We start from the raw sequence: 12,609 nt of genomic DNA, 5'->3' as shown, positions 1-12,609 counted from the left end.
AATGGGATAAATAAAGAAACTAAGGTGGATGTGGTTTAACTGCAAATGGAAATAGCAGCATCAACAGCTGCTGTCTAAAAAGAAATAAGGGCAAAGGTTTTGGTCTGAAATTGTTAAGCTCAGTGTTGGGTCCAGAATGTTATAAAGTGCCTAACAGAAAGATTACACTCTCCTTCTCGAGCTTACATTGAATATCCTTTAAACTGCATAGGAAGCTGAGGATGCATGTCAGAGTGGGGTGGAGAATGAAAATGGCGGTTGACAAAAATCTTGGCTGCGCTTGTGGAACAAATGGAGGTGTTCTGTGAAGTAGTTGAGCATTTTTCATTCAGTCGCCTGAATATATTGGCGACCATGATGTGAGCAGCAAGTACAGTATGCTAAACTAAAAGTATATATCATTGTTTTACATGAAAGGAGTGATTGGGCGCCTGGGCAGTGAGAAGGGAGGAGGGAAAATGAAGAGGGGAAAGCAAAGGTGGTGAATCTTCTGCATTTGTTAGGGCATGTGGAGTGGGAAGGGGAGGGCCGTTGGGGGTGATTGATGAGTGGGCCAGGGTGTCACAGAAAGAACCATATCCCTTCAAATGTGCTTGGTGGTGGAGTAACAACAGATAATACTTGATCTAAAATTAAGTTCACAATCCTCCTGCTTTGTGGTACCCAGTAGACCGAGTAGGTTTCCCCAGGCAATTCTTGTTAAAAATATGCAATTTCTTTTGTTTGGCAGCAACCTGTCTGTAACACAATGTTCTGCCTTCCACTGCAATAAGCTAGTTTCCCCTTTGGGGTTGCTTTCAGTTAACTTGTTAACTGCAGTATTGTGGAGTTTTGATTGTCTTTTGTTTGTCACCATTTGTTAACCTTATTTACAATCATCATATTTCTCAATACATCATTATGCCACTGATTTAACAGTTAGTATGTACTTTACGCTAGTTTCATGCTGAACTTAACCTTTGCAGGGACTCCCGAAGAGCTCTTTTGATGATTGATTAAACATCTCACATTAAGCACCACTTTAGCTGATGTGACCAACCAAACCCACACATTCATTTACATGAACCACTTAAAAAATGCAATTCAGATTATCCAATACGTCAAGGACGTTTGAACTTATTGCTTTCAATATTCTTTTTACAAAATGCTACATATCCAATGTATGAGAATCATTGTGGGGAAATCTATATTACTGGGAATGTGCGCTCAAGACTTATTGTTACCATGGTATTGATCCAAGGTCCATTAAAAACAAATCCCTTCTGGCTTAATTCATCACTTTTTCCAGTACAACATCAGCAGCATCTGAACCAAAGCAACCGTTGTGTTCAATAAATAAATCCAAGACTTTGGTAGATTTTGCTATCCATTATTCTTCAGCAATGACTGTAACCAAAGAGGCAATCGATGATTAAAAGTTCAAGAATCCTAGGTTAATAGGGCAAAATGAATTCTGGAATTTAGCTAGAATGAGTTGACATCGTTTCCTCTGCACTCTTTTTGATCTTCGATTTCCAGAAATCCTTAATGATTGAATAGTAGTACATTCCATCCATGCAACAGTTCATGGTCACCAAACACTGAGAGATCTGGAGAAAGATTCGCAGAGGTGCTAAGTAAGCTTCTGTTATGAAGCACTGCTTTGCTAAAAGGTACAGCAGCATAGCCACATGATATGGTGTAAAGCACAGAAGGAAGGTCGCCAGATTTGAGTAGACAACATTCATAGATGTGCGCATGTTCATATCGTCTCTCTCTTCATCCACTCTTTGCAATGTTCTGATTATTTGAACACTGCAGAACATCACAGTAATGGCAGAGACTAAAAATATAATTTCCATAGTCAGGGGAATTATACCTGTTTTCCAAAATTCTGAAAAATCTACAAAGCACATTTCAGTTTGCTCTTGACTCTCAGACTGGATGTAGTTTGGTATGCTTGCAGACCAGATACAAACCCACATCACAATACAGGCAATGATGGCTTTCTTAGGAGATCTGAGAGTTCGTGCCAGGAAAGGATGCTTGATAGCGATGTACCGATCCAGAGAGATCAGCATGATTAACAGGATTGTCCCATAAGTGTTGACAAAGTACAGTGACTCCACAAACTTACAGAATATTGGTCCCAGATGCCACTTTCCATTCTCCTTGTTGGCATATATTCTTAAAGGCAGGGAGAAGAGCAGAAACATGTCACACACAATCAGGTTGGTCATGTAGATCGTAGATTCCATCCACTTCTTCAGTCTGTTGCAGAGTAGCCAGAGGGCAGCCAAATTAATGATCAGTCCCAGGATGAATGTTGGTATGTGCACCACATACTGAAATGTCTTCACGAATTGAAACTCCGTGGTATTATTCAAATTGCACATAATTACTGAAAATAGATGCAGGAAGATTGGTTATATTCACTGTTAATAATTTCTTAACTTGAACTTGCTCCAATTTTCTCGCGCACTGAATTTGAAAATGATAAAAGTCATCCAGTTAAATCTGAAACTACATAGTCTCATTCATCTGTAGCATTGATGTAATAGCAGTGCAGTTGTGGAGTTTTTAATGTGGCACCTGATAATAGCAGCAGCCACATCCTGTTTTACGTTTATGTCAGTAGGCGAGAATGACGCCGTCACCGTACATTGAAGTAACTTGTGAAAAATTCAAGGTGCTAAATCGCAAGTGGGAGTTTGAAACTTCTCAAAATGTGTCATTGTTCTCTTATGGTTAATGGAAGATTTTATTTACAAGCTTGTGAAATGGCATTTACTAGGCGAATATTAACACGGCTGTTATTCAATGGGCGAGTAATCCAGAAGCATGTTCAAAAGAGCTGGAGATATGAGTTCAAATCCTACCTTACCACTGGGGCGGTGGTGGATCTGGATTAAATCTGGATTAAAAAGATATAATGAACACTATCAAAACTACTAGATTGTTCACGAATAACCTTTAAGGGAGGAAATGTATAGTTGTTTGCCCTGATGAGACTCCAGTTTCCCTCCTCCAGTACAGCCTCCCTCCTGCTATTTTTTTTAGAAAAAGTAACACAATGCAGAAACTGACATTGGTGGCCAAACCTATGAATCAGCAGGCAGCTTATTACTGCTAGGTGTATATTGACATGCATAGGATTTGCCAGGGGAATAGTTCGGGAATGCGTGGATTGGATCATTCAAGGATGAAGAAAACTGTTGCAGAGCGGATCTTGCAGCATAACGGTTGTTTATTGAATGCATTCAATGTATGTGGCTGTGCATGCTGTAAGTGCTTCCTAGGCATCACAAAGAAGTCATGGTGAGCTTGATGAACTTGGCACAACAAATTAAGTTTTCAATTTCTTGCAGCACAGTAATGTCATTTACATTTATTATCACTTGCCACACAGCCTGAATTAGCCATTCCCCCTATCTGGCCACGATCTGCAGGAATCAGCTTTCATAGTTCTGGTGCATTTGCCCCAACAAGATCTCAACAACTGTTGGAATGCTCAGGAGTAGAGCCTCTTTAACTAATCATTAATTCACTTTTCAATGTCACTTCTTTAAGTAATATGTCTTGAACACGATAATTTCCTGTAGTATAAAGGGTTAACAGCTGGAATATGCTAATGTAGGATATAGATGATGATGTACCACTGACATCGGCTTGTCATGTGTTAAACTCTCTCTCCAAAAGTTTGATTCCTGTCTAGGAGCAGCTTGCCTACTCTGTAACCCGGTCATTTTCAGACTCAGGATTGCGACCTGCGAGTGGGTCACAGGCAGGTGTCGGGAGGATCACGGGGCCATCGGTCCCGGCATTCCCGATCGTGGGAAGAAGTGCCCAAACGACCGGCTTTTACAAATGCCGGCCGCAACTGACTTTCAGAATGCTGGCCGCACTGGCGCATGTGGGCCCCCTCGGCAGTGCGCAGGCCCGGATCCAGCAAGGCAAACCGCCTCCTCCTAATGTCAGCATGCTGGCCTAGGAGCAGATTCTTTTAAAAAATCGATAGTCTTCTCTCCAGAGCGATAGCGGAGAGCAGCTCACGAGCAGCTCACTGACGTCATGTGCTCTGGGCGCGAGAGAAATTCCTTAATTTTGTAGCCGCCAGCAGTGCTGGTGTGAGCTCCAGCGCTTAACAATCCATTCGGAAGAAGCCAAAAGCAAGAACAACGCAGTGTAAAGATGATTTCTTGAGATATGGGTTTATTAATTGTGCCAGTGCAAATCAGGATGCAAAGTTCTATGTGTTATATGCAGGGAAGTACTGGCAAATTAATGTTTAAAACTCTCAAAACATCAAAGGCATTTGAAGACTAAGCATGGCGAGTTCGAGGACAAACCTCTTGGGCTGGATTCTCCGTCGCGCCGTGCCAGATTTCTGGCTCAGCACGCCGGCGGGATGCTCTGTTTTGCCGGTTGCTCAATGGGGTTTCCCATTATGGGGCAGCCACACACTGTCGGGAAACTCCTGGGATGCCGGCAAAATGGAGCATCCCGAAGGCGGAGAATCCAGCCCCTTGATTTTTTTCCAACAGAGGCAGTGAAATGTTAAATAATCAGCTGAAGCCCTTAGCAGAAATGTAACACTGATGACAAAGCAAGTGAGATCGAGAGGACCAAGCCGGCTCACCTGTCACATTAAAGGTAAGTGAAAATGGTGGGTCATGAAGTTCGGCTAGCATGGGTCATGAAGGCTGACCAGGCATGGGTCCCGAAGGATGGCCGGTTGGTAAAAATGGGTCCTGGGCAAAAAAGTTTGAAAAACACTGCTGTAACCTGTTTAGAAGTAGTATTAATTGACAAGTGTTAAACAGATGCCAGAATATATCTACAGTCTGTCTATTAACAAAGTACTATGACTAGAGGCTGCAGATAGACTAACACATCTCAGAATATTTCCCATTCACTAATGGATAAACTGGAGCTCATCCACACAGTGCAAAAATGATAAGGCAACTGCCAATATCCTACTGCCTTACTTATGCCACATGAATTTTAGGATTATAGTCAGCTGTATCAAAATGAAATGATTGCTTTTGCATTGGTGAACCCAGAAGTTACTTATTGCACAGCAAGATCTGCAAACCACTATGTGTAAACTGGTCTGTGTGGCATCCTTACAAAGTCCACATGCCATATCTCTCCATGTAGACTCTAGCATCTTTACCTATTTGCAACAACCACCAAACGTTTCTACAATCGTAGCAAGAGTCAGGAGAGATCAATCAGCAACTATCTGTGAGTATATTGATGATAGTTCGTAGATTGTTTTTTCATGCTGCTGAACTTGTGTTCAGCTGTGCATGTGAAAAAGGTGGCAGCATTTATTTGCATTACAGGTGGATTAGACTAGATTTCTGATATGTGTGTTTTGTCTTAAAAGGGAACAAACTAGCTTGTGTGGAATGCTTGGGTAGAATCCTGTGGAATGCTTGGGTAGAATGCTATGCGTTCTAGAGTAATTCAAGTTTTCTGCATTGTGCAATTGAATTCAATCATTGTCAGGTATATTCCAAAGCTCACAATGCTTACACATTTTAAAATTCTTTCACAGGATGTGGGCATCGTTGGCAAGGCTAGCATTTGTTGCCCATCCCTAATTGCCCTTGAGAAAGTGGTAGTGAGGTGTCTCCTTGAACCGCTGCTCTCCATGGGGTGCAGGTACATCCGCAGTTCTGTTATGGAGGGAGTTCCAGGATTTTAACCCAGCGACAGTGAAGGAACAATGATGTAATTTCAAATCAGAATGGTGAGTGGTTGTGAGGGGAACTTGCAGGTGGTTGTGTAGCATTTGTCCTTCTAGGTGGTAGAGGTTGTGGGTTTGGAGATGCTGTTGAAGGAGCACGGCTTGTACCTTGTAGCTTGTACACGCTGCAGTCACGATGTGCCAGTGGCGAATGGAGTGAATGCTTAAGGTTGCCAATGGAATGTAAATCCAGTGAGCTGCTTTGTCAAGCTTCTTGACTATTGTTGGAGTCGCACTCATCCAGACAAGTGGAGAGTAATTCATCATACTTCTGGGGCAGAATTCTCCGATCTCCAGCAGGGTCGGAGAATCGCCTGGAGCCGCCGGAAATCCCGCCCCCGCCGTGGCAGAGATTCTCCGAGACCCGGGAAGTGGCGGTGGCGGGAATCTCGCCACTCCGATCGGCGAGGCCCCTGCGGTGATTCTCCGGCCCGGATGGGCCGAAGTCCCGCCGCTGGGAGGCCTCTCCCGCCGCCGAGGTTTGAACCACCTCTGTAACGGCGGGATCAGCGGCGCGAGCGGGCCCCGGGGTCCTGGGGGGGGGCGGGGGGCGATCGAACCCCGGGGGGTGCCCCCACGGTGGCCTGGCCCGCAATCGGGGCCCCCCGCTCAGACTCCGGCCCAGTGCCCTGGGTGCAGTCTTTCGCCTTCCGCGGCCGCCACGGCCTCCGCCATGGCGGAAGCGGAAGAGAAACCCACATCGCGCATGTGCCGGTGGTGACGTCCGCGGCAGCTGGCCGCTGACGTCACTGCTAGCGCATGCGCCGACCGGCGAAAGCCTTTCGGCCAGCCCCGCTGCCGTGGGCGCCGGTTTTTTGCGCCAGTCTTCTGGTGCCAACCGCTCAGGCGTGGGGCTAGCCCCCAAATGTGGGGAGAATTCCCCACCTTTGGGGAGACCCGACCCCGGAGTGGTTGGCGCCACTCCCCTACGCCGGGACCCCCTGTCACGCCGGGTAGGGGAGAATCCCGCCCCTGACTTGTGCCTTGCATTTGATGGACAGGCTTTGGAGAATCAGAAGGTGAGTTACTCTCCGCAGAATTCTCACTTGCTCTTGCAGCCACAGTATTTTTATGGCTGATGCAGTTCAGTTACTGATCAATTGTTGGGAAGGAAGTGATCAAATAACATTGAATTGATACAGGAATGTTGTTTAAAAGCTACTTTCAGTAAACTCACAGTACAACTTGTTTGCAAACACAGCACGGTCAACTCCCTTTATGACAAGTGTTAATTTACTGATAAGAAACACACACACCTAAAAATAACAGCATTCTATAGCCCTTGCTAAGACAGCAGCACATTTCGAGCTCCGATAAGTAAACTGCAAAACAGATAAATGAAACACCATGCCTTGCTGGACATAATAACTTGATTAAGCAAAATTGACCAACATGATTGTAATGTCAGGTCCAGTTTCAGGAATTAATTGAAAATAACATTTCCTGGAAATTGAATGGACACTTATTTTCATAGGTGGTCCTTTCACAAATATAGGATACTAATTAGGGGGTGGCCTATGATTTGGACAAATTAACATTTTCCACTGTACCCCAATTTCACTTTAAATAACTCAACCCAAACTTGGGGAAATCTTCAGATTTCTTAGGCAGACCCATTAGATTTACATTAGACCTGTCATGAACCTAGCAAATTTCAAACTGGGATTGAGGTAATATTATTTGATGGGTATTCTTATTTAATTGGCAACTTATATCGTTTTTTGCTGATCTACTTGCATGTTTATGCACTAACTCTTACAATGCTTACATTTGTAATCAAGTAACGATATGTAGGGCGCGATCCAATGTCCACACTGCGCCCGAATAGCAACACTCCATGGCGCAGCGTGGCCAATAGAAGCTGGGAGACCGTGGGCAGGATTCTCCCATCGGGCGGCTAAATGTCGACGGCGGAGTAAAAAGGGGAGTGTTTTACTCCGGTATCGGCGCCCGTTCCAGGACCCATTCTGCGGCCCACAGGGGGCTAGGATGGCGCTGGAGCAGCCTACGATGCTCCAGCTGCCGATCCCGGCCTGAACCTGACACCGTGGGTTCCGCGCATGCGCAGTTGGGCCGGCGGCAACTAGCGCATGCGCAGTTGTCTTCTTCCCCACGCCGGCCCCGACAGCAAATGGCGCGCAGGGCTACAGGAGCCGGCACGGAGGAAAGGAGGCCGGTGGCAGAGAGGCCAGCCCGCCGATTGGTGAGCCCCAATCGCGGGCCAGGCCACTACAGAGGCCCCCTGGGCCGCCTCCAGACCCTTCAGCGCTGAGGTCCTGCCGGCTCAGAGGATGTTAGAACGGTGCCGGTGGGTCTCGGCTTTTTGATGACGTCCGCTCGGCCCATCCAGGCCGGAGAATCGGCAAGCCGGCCCATGCCGGCCTGGGCTGGAGAATCGCCGCATTCCCCGACTGGCGCTGCGACGACCACGCCGGCGCCAATAGTGCCGATTCTCCGCACTGCAGAGAATTGCATCCCAGAGTCGGGGTGGCGTGGCACAATCCGCGTGGCGTGGCGTGATCCGCGCGGAGTGGCGCGGATTCTCCGACCGGGCGTGGGGTCAGAGAATTATGCCCCCTGTTCCTGGGATCTACCCAGCTCGCAACGCCTTGTAAGATCTCGCGAGACATTGTGATGTGAATCACATTTTAGCAAATCTGCATATTGAAGCGAGACAGTTTGTCTCACTTTAATGTGCAGAATCCTGAGTTACCCGAGGTGTGGGATTTATCTCCTTTGCCTTGGAGACCTCAGGTGAGCGTGTTTAGCACTGGTCTCAATAAATGGGGACTAGACAGAACGATACTGGTGGGGGTCTCCCAGGGGGTTGGAGGCCCCAGGTGCATGCTCTTTGGGCAGGGCGGTACCCTGGCATTTCTGGTGCCACCTGGGCACCCTGACAGTGCAAGCCTGGAAGTACCACTTGGGTGCAGGCCTGGTACTCAAGGTGCCCAGGTGGCACTGCCAATGTGGCAAGTTAGCTTTTTCTGTGCACTGGTGATCAGGCTGGAGTTGCCAGTGTTGGTATTGGTGGTGGTGGGGGGGAGGAACTTTCCCATAATCTGTTGGGGCTTGGTGAGGTGGTCAGGGGTGTGTCGGGGGCCTTGGAGATCGGGTGCCATTTTTAAATGGCCTCCTGATCTCTCACTGCATTGAGGAGTTCTGGCGTTCCTCAGTGCACAAAATGGGGCTATGTGCGGACTCGTGCTGGGGAACGCGTGACTAAACGTGCTTGCTATGGGACTTTGTTCCCTTTTAGTTGACTCCTGCCCATTGAAATAAGAGCCAGTTATCTATTCCTGGGACAGAGACGATTAACCTCCAAAAATCACAAACATTTCCCTTTGTGCTAGGTATGACTCCCAACTGTTGAAGACTTTTCCCCACGAAATTGTTGAACTCAATGTTGAGTCCAAAAGGCTATAAAATACCAATAAAGATGAAGTGGGGTTCTTTGAGCTGGCGTTGAGTTTCACTCAAACACTGCAGAAAACGACATTGATATCAACATGAGAGCAAGATGGCGAATTGAAACTACAGGTCACCAGAAACTCATGCTTGCAGACTGAACTGAGACGTTCCACACAAAGTGCTCAGCCAATTTGTGTTGGTTCTTTCCAGTGTAGTGATCACATTTTAAAAGCAGCAAAATCAGTTTCAAAAATCGAAAAGAAGAACATTTAAATGGCTGCTTCACTCAGCAGGAGTGTTTGGGGCCTTGAATAGTGGGAAGAGAGGAGGTAAAAGGCAGGTGTAACATCACTTGTTTGCATAGAGCGGTGCAGGAGGAAGGGGACAGGGTGTCGGAGGGGTGACTGAGGAATGGAGTAGGGTATCAGAAATGGAACAGTACCTTTTGTAATGTTGAAAAAAGAGGGGAAAAGAACATGTGTTTAGCGGTGTCATTACGCCAAAGGTGACAGAAGTGGCTGAAAATTACATGTTGAATATGGAGGCTAATGGGGTGGAAGTTAAGGACATTGGGAAATCCTATTGTGGTTCTGAGAGGGTGTTAAAGTGGGCAGAACCGAAGTGCAGGAAATATGGGTGACATGGTCGAGGGTGCTTTCATGCACTATGTGTAGAAGTCCTTGGCTGAGAAAAAAAGACATCCCAGAAGTGCATGTAAGGTGGCATCATCGGAACAGAGGCAGCAGCAATGGAGGAACTGGGAAATGAAATGGAATCCTGACATGAGTGTAATTCAAAAAGAGAACAAGTTCAGATAGGAAACTCAATCCCTCAACAGGATCGTCTGAGGGCTCTCCGCCTCTTCCTTGAATGGAGACCCACCCAGTTTCTATCGACCAGCATCCTCCTTTGCCTGGTTGAACTTGTCCCCTCATTGAGCAATTTATCTTTTAAGTCATCTCACTCCCTCCAAATAAAAGATGTTGCTATCGGTATCCATATGGGTTCTGCTCATTTGGGATCTAGCTATGCTTGTCTTTTTGTGGAATATATGGAACATTCTTTGTTCCAGGCCTACATGGGCCCCCTCCCTCAATTCTTTTTCCAGTACATTGATGACTCGATTGGTACCCTGTCTTACCCTTGCATTGAATTGGAAAATTTAATCAATTTTGCTTCCAAATACTCTCCTTTCAGTTTCACATGGTGCACCTCCAATACTTCCCTTCTTTTACTTCTATGTCTCCATTTCCAGCAATTGGCCATCAACTAATATTCTTGGACTTCCGTTGGCGGCTATGAGGTGAAGAGTCACACACGTGGTAGCTCCCACCTGGGGATTTGTTTTTTTAGCCCTATTTGTCCGGTTAACAGGTGATTTTTGGTAAGAAATTGGTGAAGTATGTTCGAATAAGTTGCCCTCTTTTGAGTGATGGCAGGTGAATACAACACAAGGCAGAAGTTGGGCAAGGGATCCTCGCCAGATTCAGAAGGCCCGCAAGCCTCTGTAGAGGAGAAAATGGTGGAGGTCTTGATGGCCTCATTGCCCCTCGGTGGACGACCATGAGGTTGGTGGACTTTTGAACAGGCAAATTTAGGAAGCAGCAACAGACGGTCGCTGAGGGTCTGACAAAGGCGATTGAGGGGGCCGTGGCACCTATTTGAGTGTCCTTGGACAGGTGGGAATGGCGGATAGAGGCACTCACTGACCATAGCGATCGGATTGTTTCTTTGGAGGCAGAGATGGCATTGGTGGTGGAGGAGTGGAGACCATTAAAGGCCAAGGTCGATGATCTGAAGAATCGCTCCAGGTGACAGAATCTAAGAATTGCTGGGCTGTCGGAGGGCCTGGAAGGTATAAACGCCACAGAATACATTGTAAGGTGTCTGGAAAAGTGGTGGGAGAGGGGATATTTCTGACCCCTTCTGGACAATTGGCCCATCGATTGTTGAGCCAGAGGTCTGGGAGGGGGGAGCCACCATGGGCAATTATAGTTGGGTTCCATTGGTACCTGGACAAGGAGCAGGTCCTGAGATAGGTGAAGGACCACCGAGATGGTAGATGGGAGGGGAATGCCATCAGAATATACCAGGACTTTGGGCAGAGCTGGCGAGAAGGCGTGCAATGTTTAATAAGGCCAAAGCTGCGCTTTATAAGATGGCATACTCGATTCAGCTTTGGGTCACCGACAGGGACAGAGACTTTTATTTAGATGTGCTGGAGGAAGCGAATGACTTTGTTAATAAACATGTATCAAAGGTGTACTGAAGTGCTTGTTTATTGTTAGGTTCTTCAGTATCTGTATTTTTGTTTATGTGGGATTGTTGTAAAGTGGTGAGGTCGCAGTGTTGTTATTGGGCTTGGTGGTGGGGGTTATTTCTGGGCTAATTTGGGATTGTTTGTTGTATAGTTAACAAGTTTGGGGAGGGGATTTGGATGTGGTTCTCGGTTTTTTGGTTCTTCCTGTAATGTTTGATAATAAAGTTGGGTATGGGTAGGGAGGGTGATTGCCGATTCTATGTTTGAAAGACATTGTCGTTTCCCCTGGGTGGGGGGTCACCCTGCTAGCAGTATGGCTAGTTAACGGGATGGCGAGGGGGAGATGGCTGCAGCTGGTTATCTGGGGGGTGGGGCTTACTTTATTTTTCAAGGTAACGCGCTTAAATATTTTCTTTTTGTTTCATTTGGAGTGGGGGGGAAGGGGAAGGGGGAGTTTTGGCTCTCGCTGGGTTGTTTGTCGGGTATCGGGACGCGGTGGGGCTGAGAGAGGGTCGAGGGGGAGGATGTAGGTTGTGGGGGAGAAGAGTAATTTGCTGATGGTGACAGTTCCTTTGTGTTTGAACTGGTTTGATGGAAGTGATGGCAGTCATTTTGGGTGGGCCTGGGACCGCTGTAAGTTGGGGCCCTGCAGCATTGCTTCACTGGGGGGGACATGGCTGATACTTGGAGGGGGGGGGGGGGTTACCTGGAATGTGAGGGTATTGAATAACCCAGTTAAATGTCCCAGGCGTTTGTTCACCTGAAAGGTTTGAAGGCTGATGTGGTTTTTATGCAGGATAACCACTTGAGAGTCTGAAATCAAACAAGGCTGTGGAAAGGTTGGGTGGGGCAAGTGTGTGACTCGAATTTTGATGTTAGGGCGGCGGGGGTGGGGGTGGGGGGGGGGGGGTGATGACCGCGGTTTGATTAACTAGTGGGTGGCTTTTTCTGCAGTTAACAAATATAGCAGACTCATGAGGGAGGTGTGCTATTGTTAGTGGAGTGTGATTTTGGTCAACGTGTGTGCATCGAATTGGGATGACACAAATTTCAGTAAGAAGATTTTGGCCTCTATTCCAGATCTCGACTCAAATTGGTTAATTATTTGTGGGGGGGGGGAAACTTCAATTGTTTTCTGAATCCCAGGATGGATAGATCGAATCCCAAGTCCTTCACTCCAGCAGCGAAGGCAAAGGAGTTGTTG

General features: G+C 46.8%; 1 protein-coding gene across 1 annotated transcript; it reads right to left on the bottom strand.

Moving 5' to 3' along the window:
* Positions 1 to 1,460: 1,460 nt before the first annotated feature.
* On the bottom strand, positions 1,461 to 2,375 carry LOC119975625 (G-protein coupled receptor 55-like). Its single transcript, XM_038815413.1, has one exon. The coding sequence runs from the start codon at positions 2,373 to 2,375 to the stop codon at positions 1,461 to 1,463; it is 915 nt and encodes a 304-aa protein (XP_038671341.1).
* Positions 2,376 to 12,609: the final 10,234 nt, after the last annotated feature.

Source organism: Scyliorhinus canicula, chromosome 13, assembly GCF_902713615.1.
Source record: "Scyliorhinus canicula chromosome 13, sScyCan1.1, whole genome shotgun sequence".
Classification (NCBI taxonomy): domain Eukaryota; kingdom Metazoa; phylum Chordata; class Chondrichthyes; order Carcharhiniformes; family Scyliorhinidae; genus Scyliorhinus; species Scyliorhinus canicula.
This window is presented reverse-complemented; position numbering and strand designations above follow the sequence as displayed.

Excerpts from the sequence above, each read along its gene's own strand:
- LOC119975625 (XM_038815413.1), bottom strand. The coding sequence starts at position 2,375 with ATGTGCAATTTGAATAATACCACGGAGTTTCAATTCGTGAAGACATTT.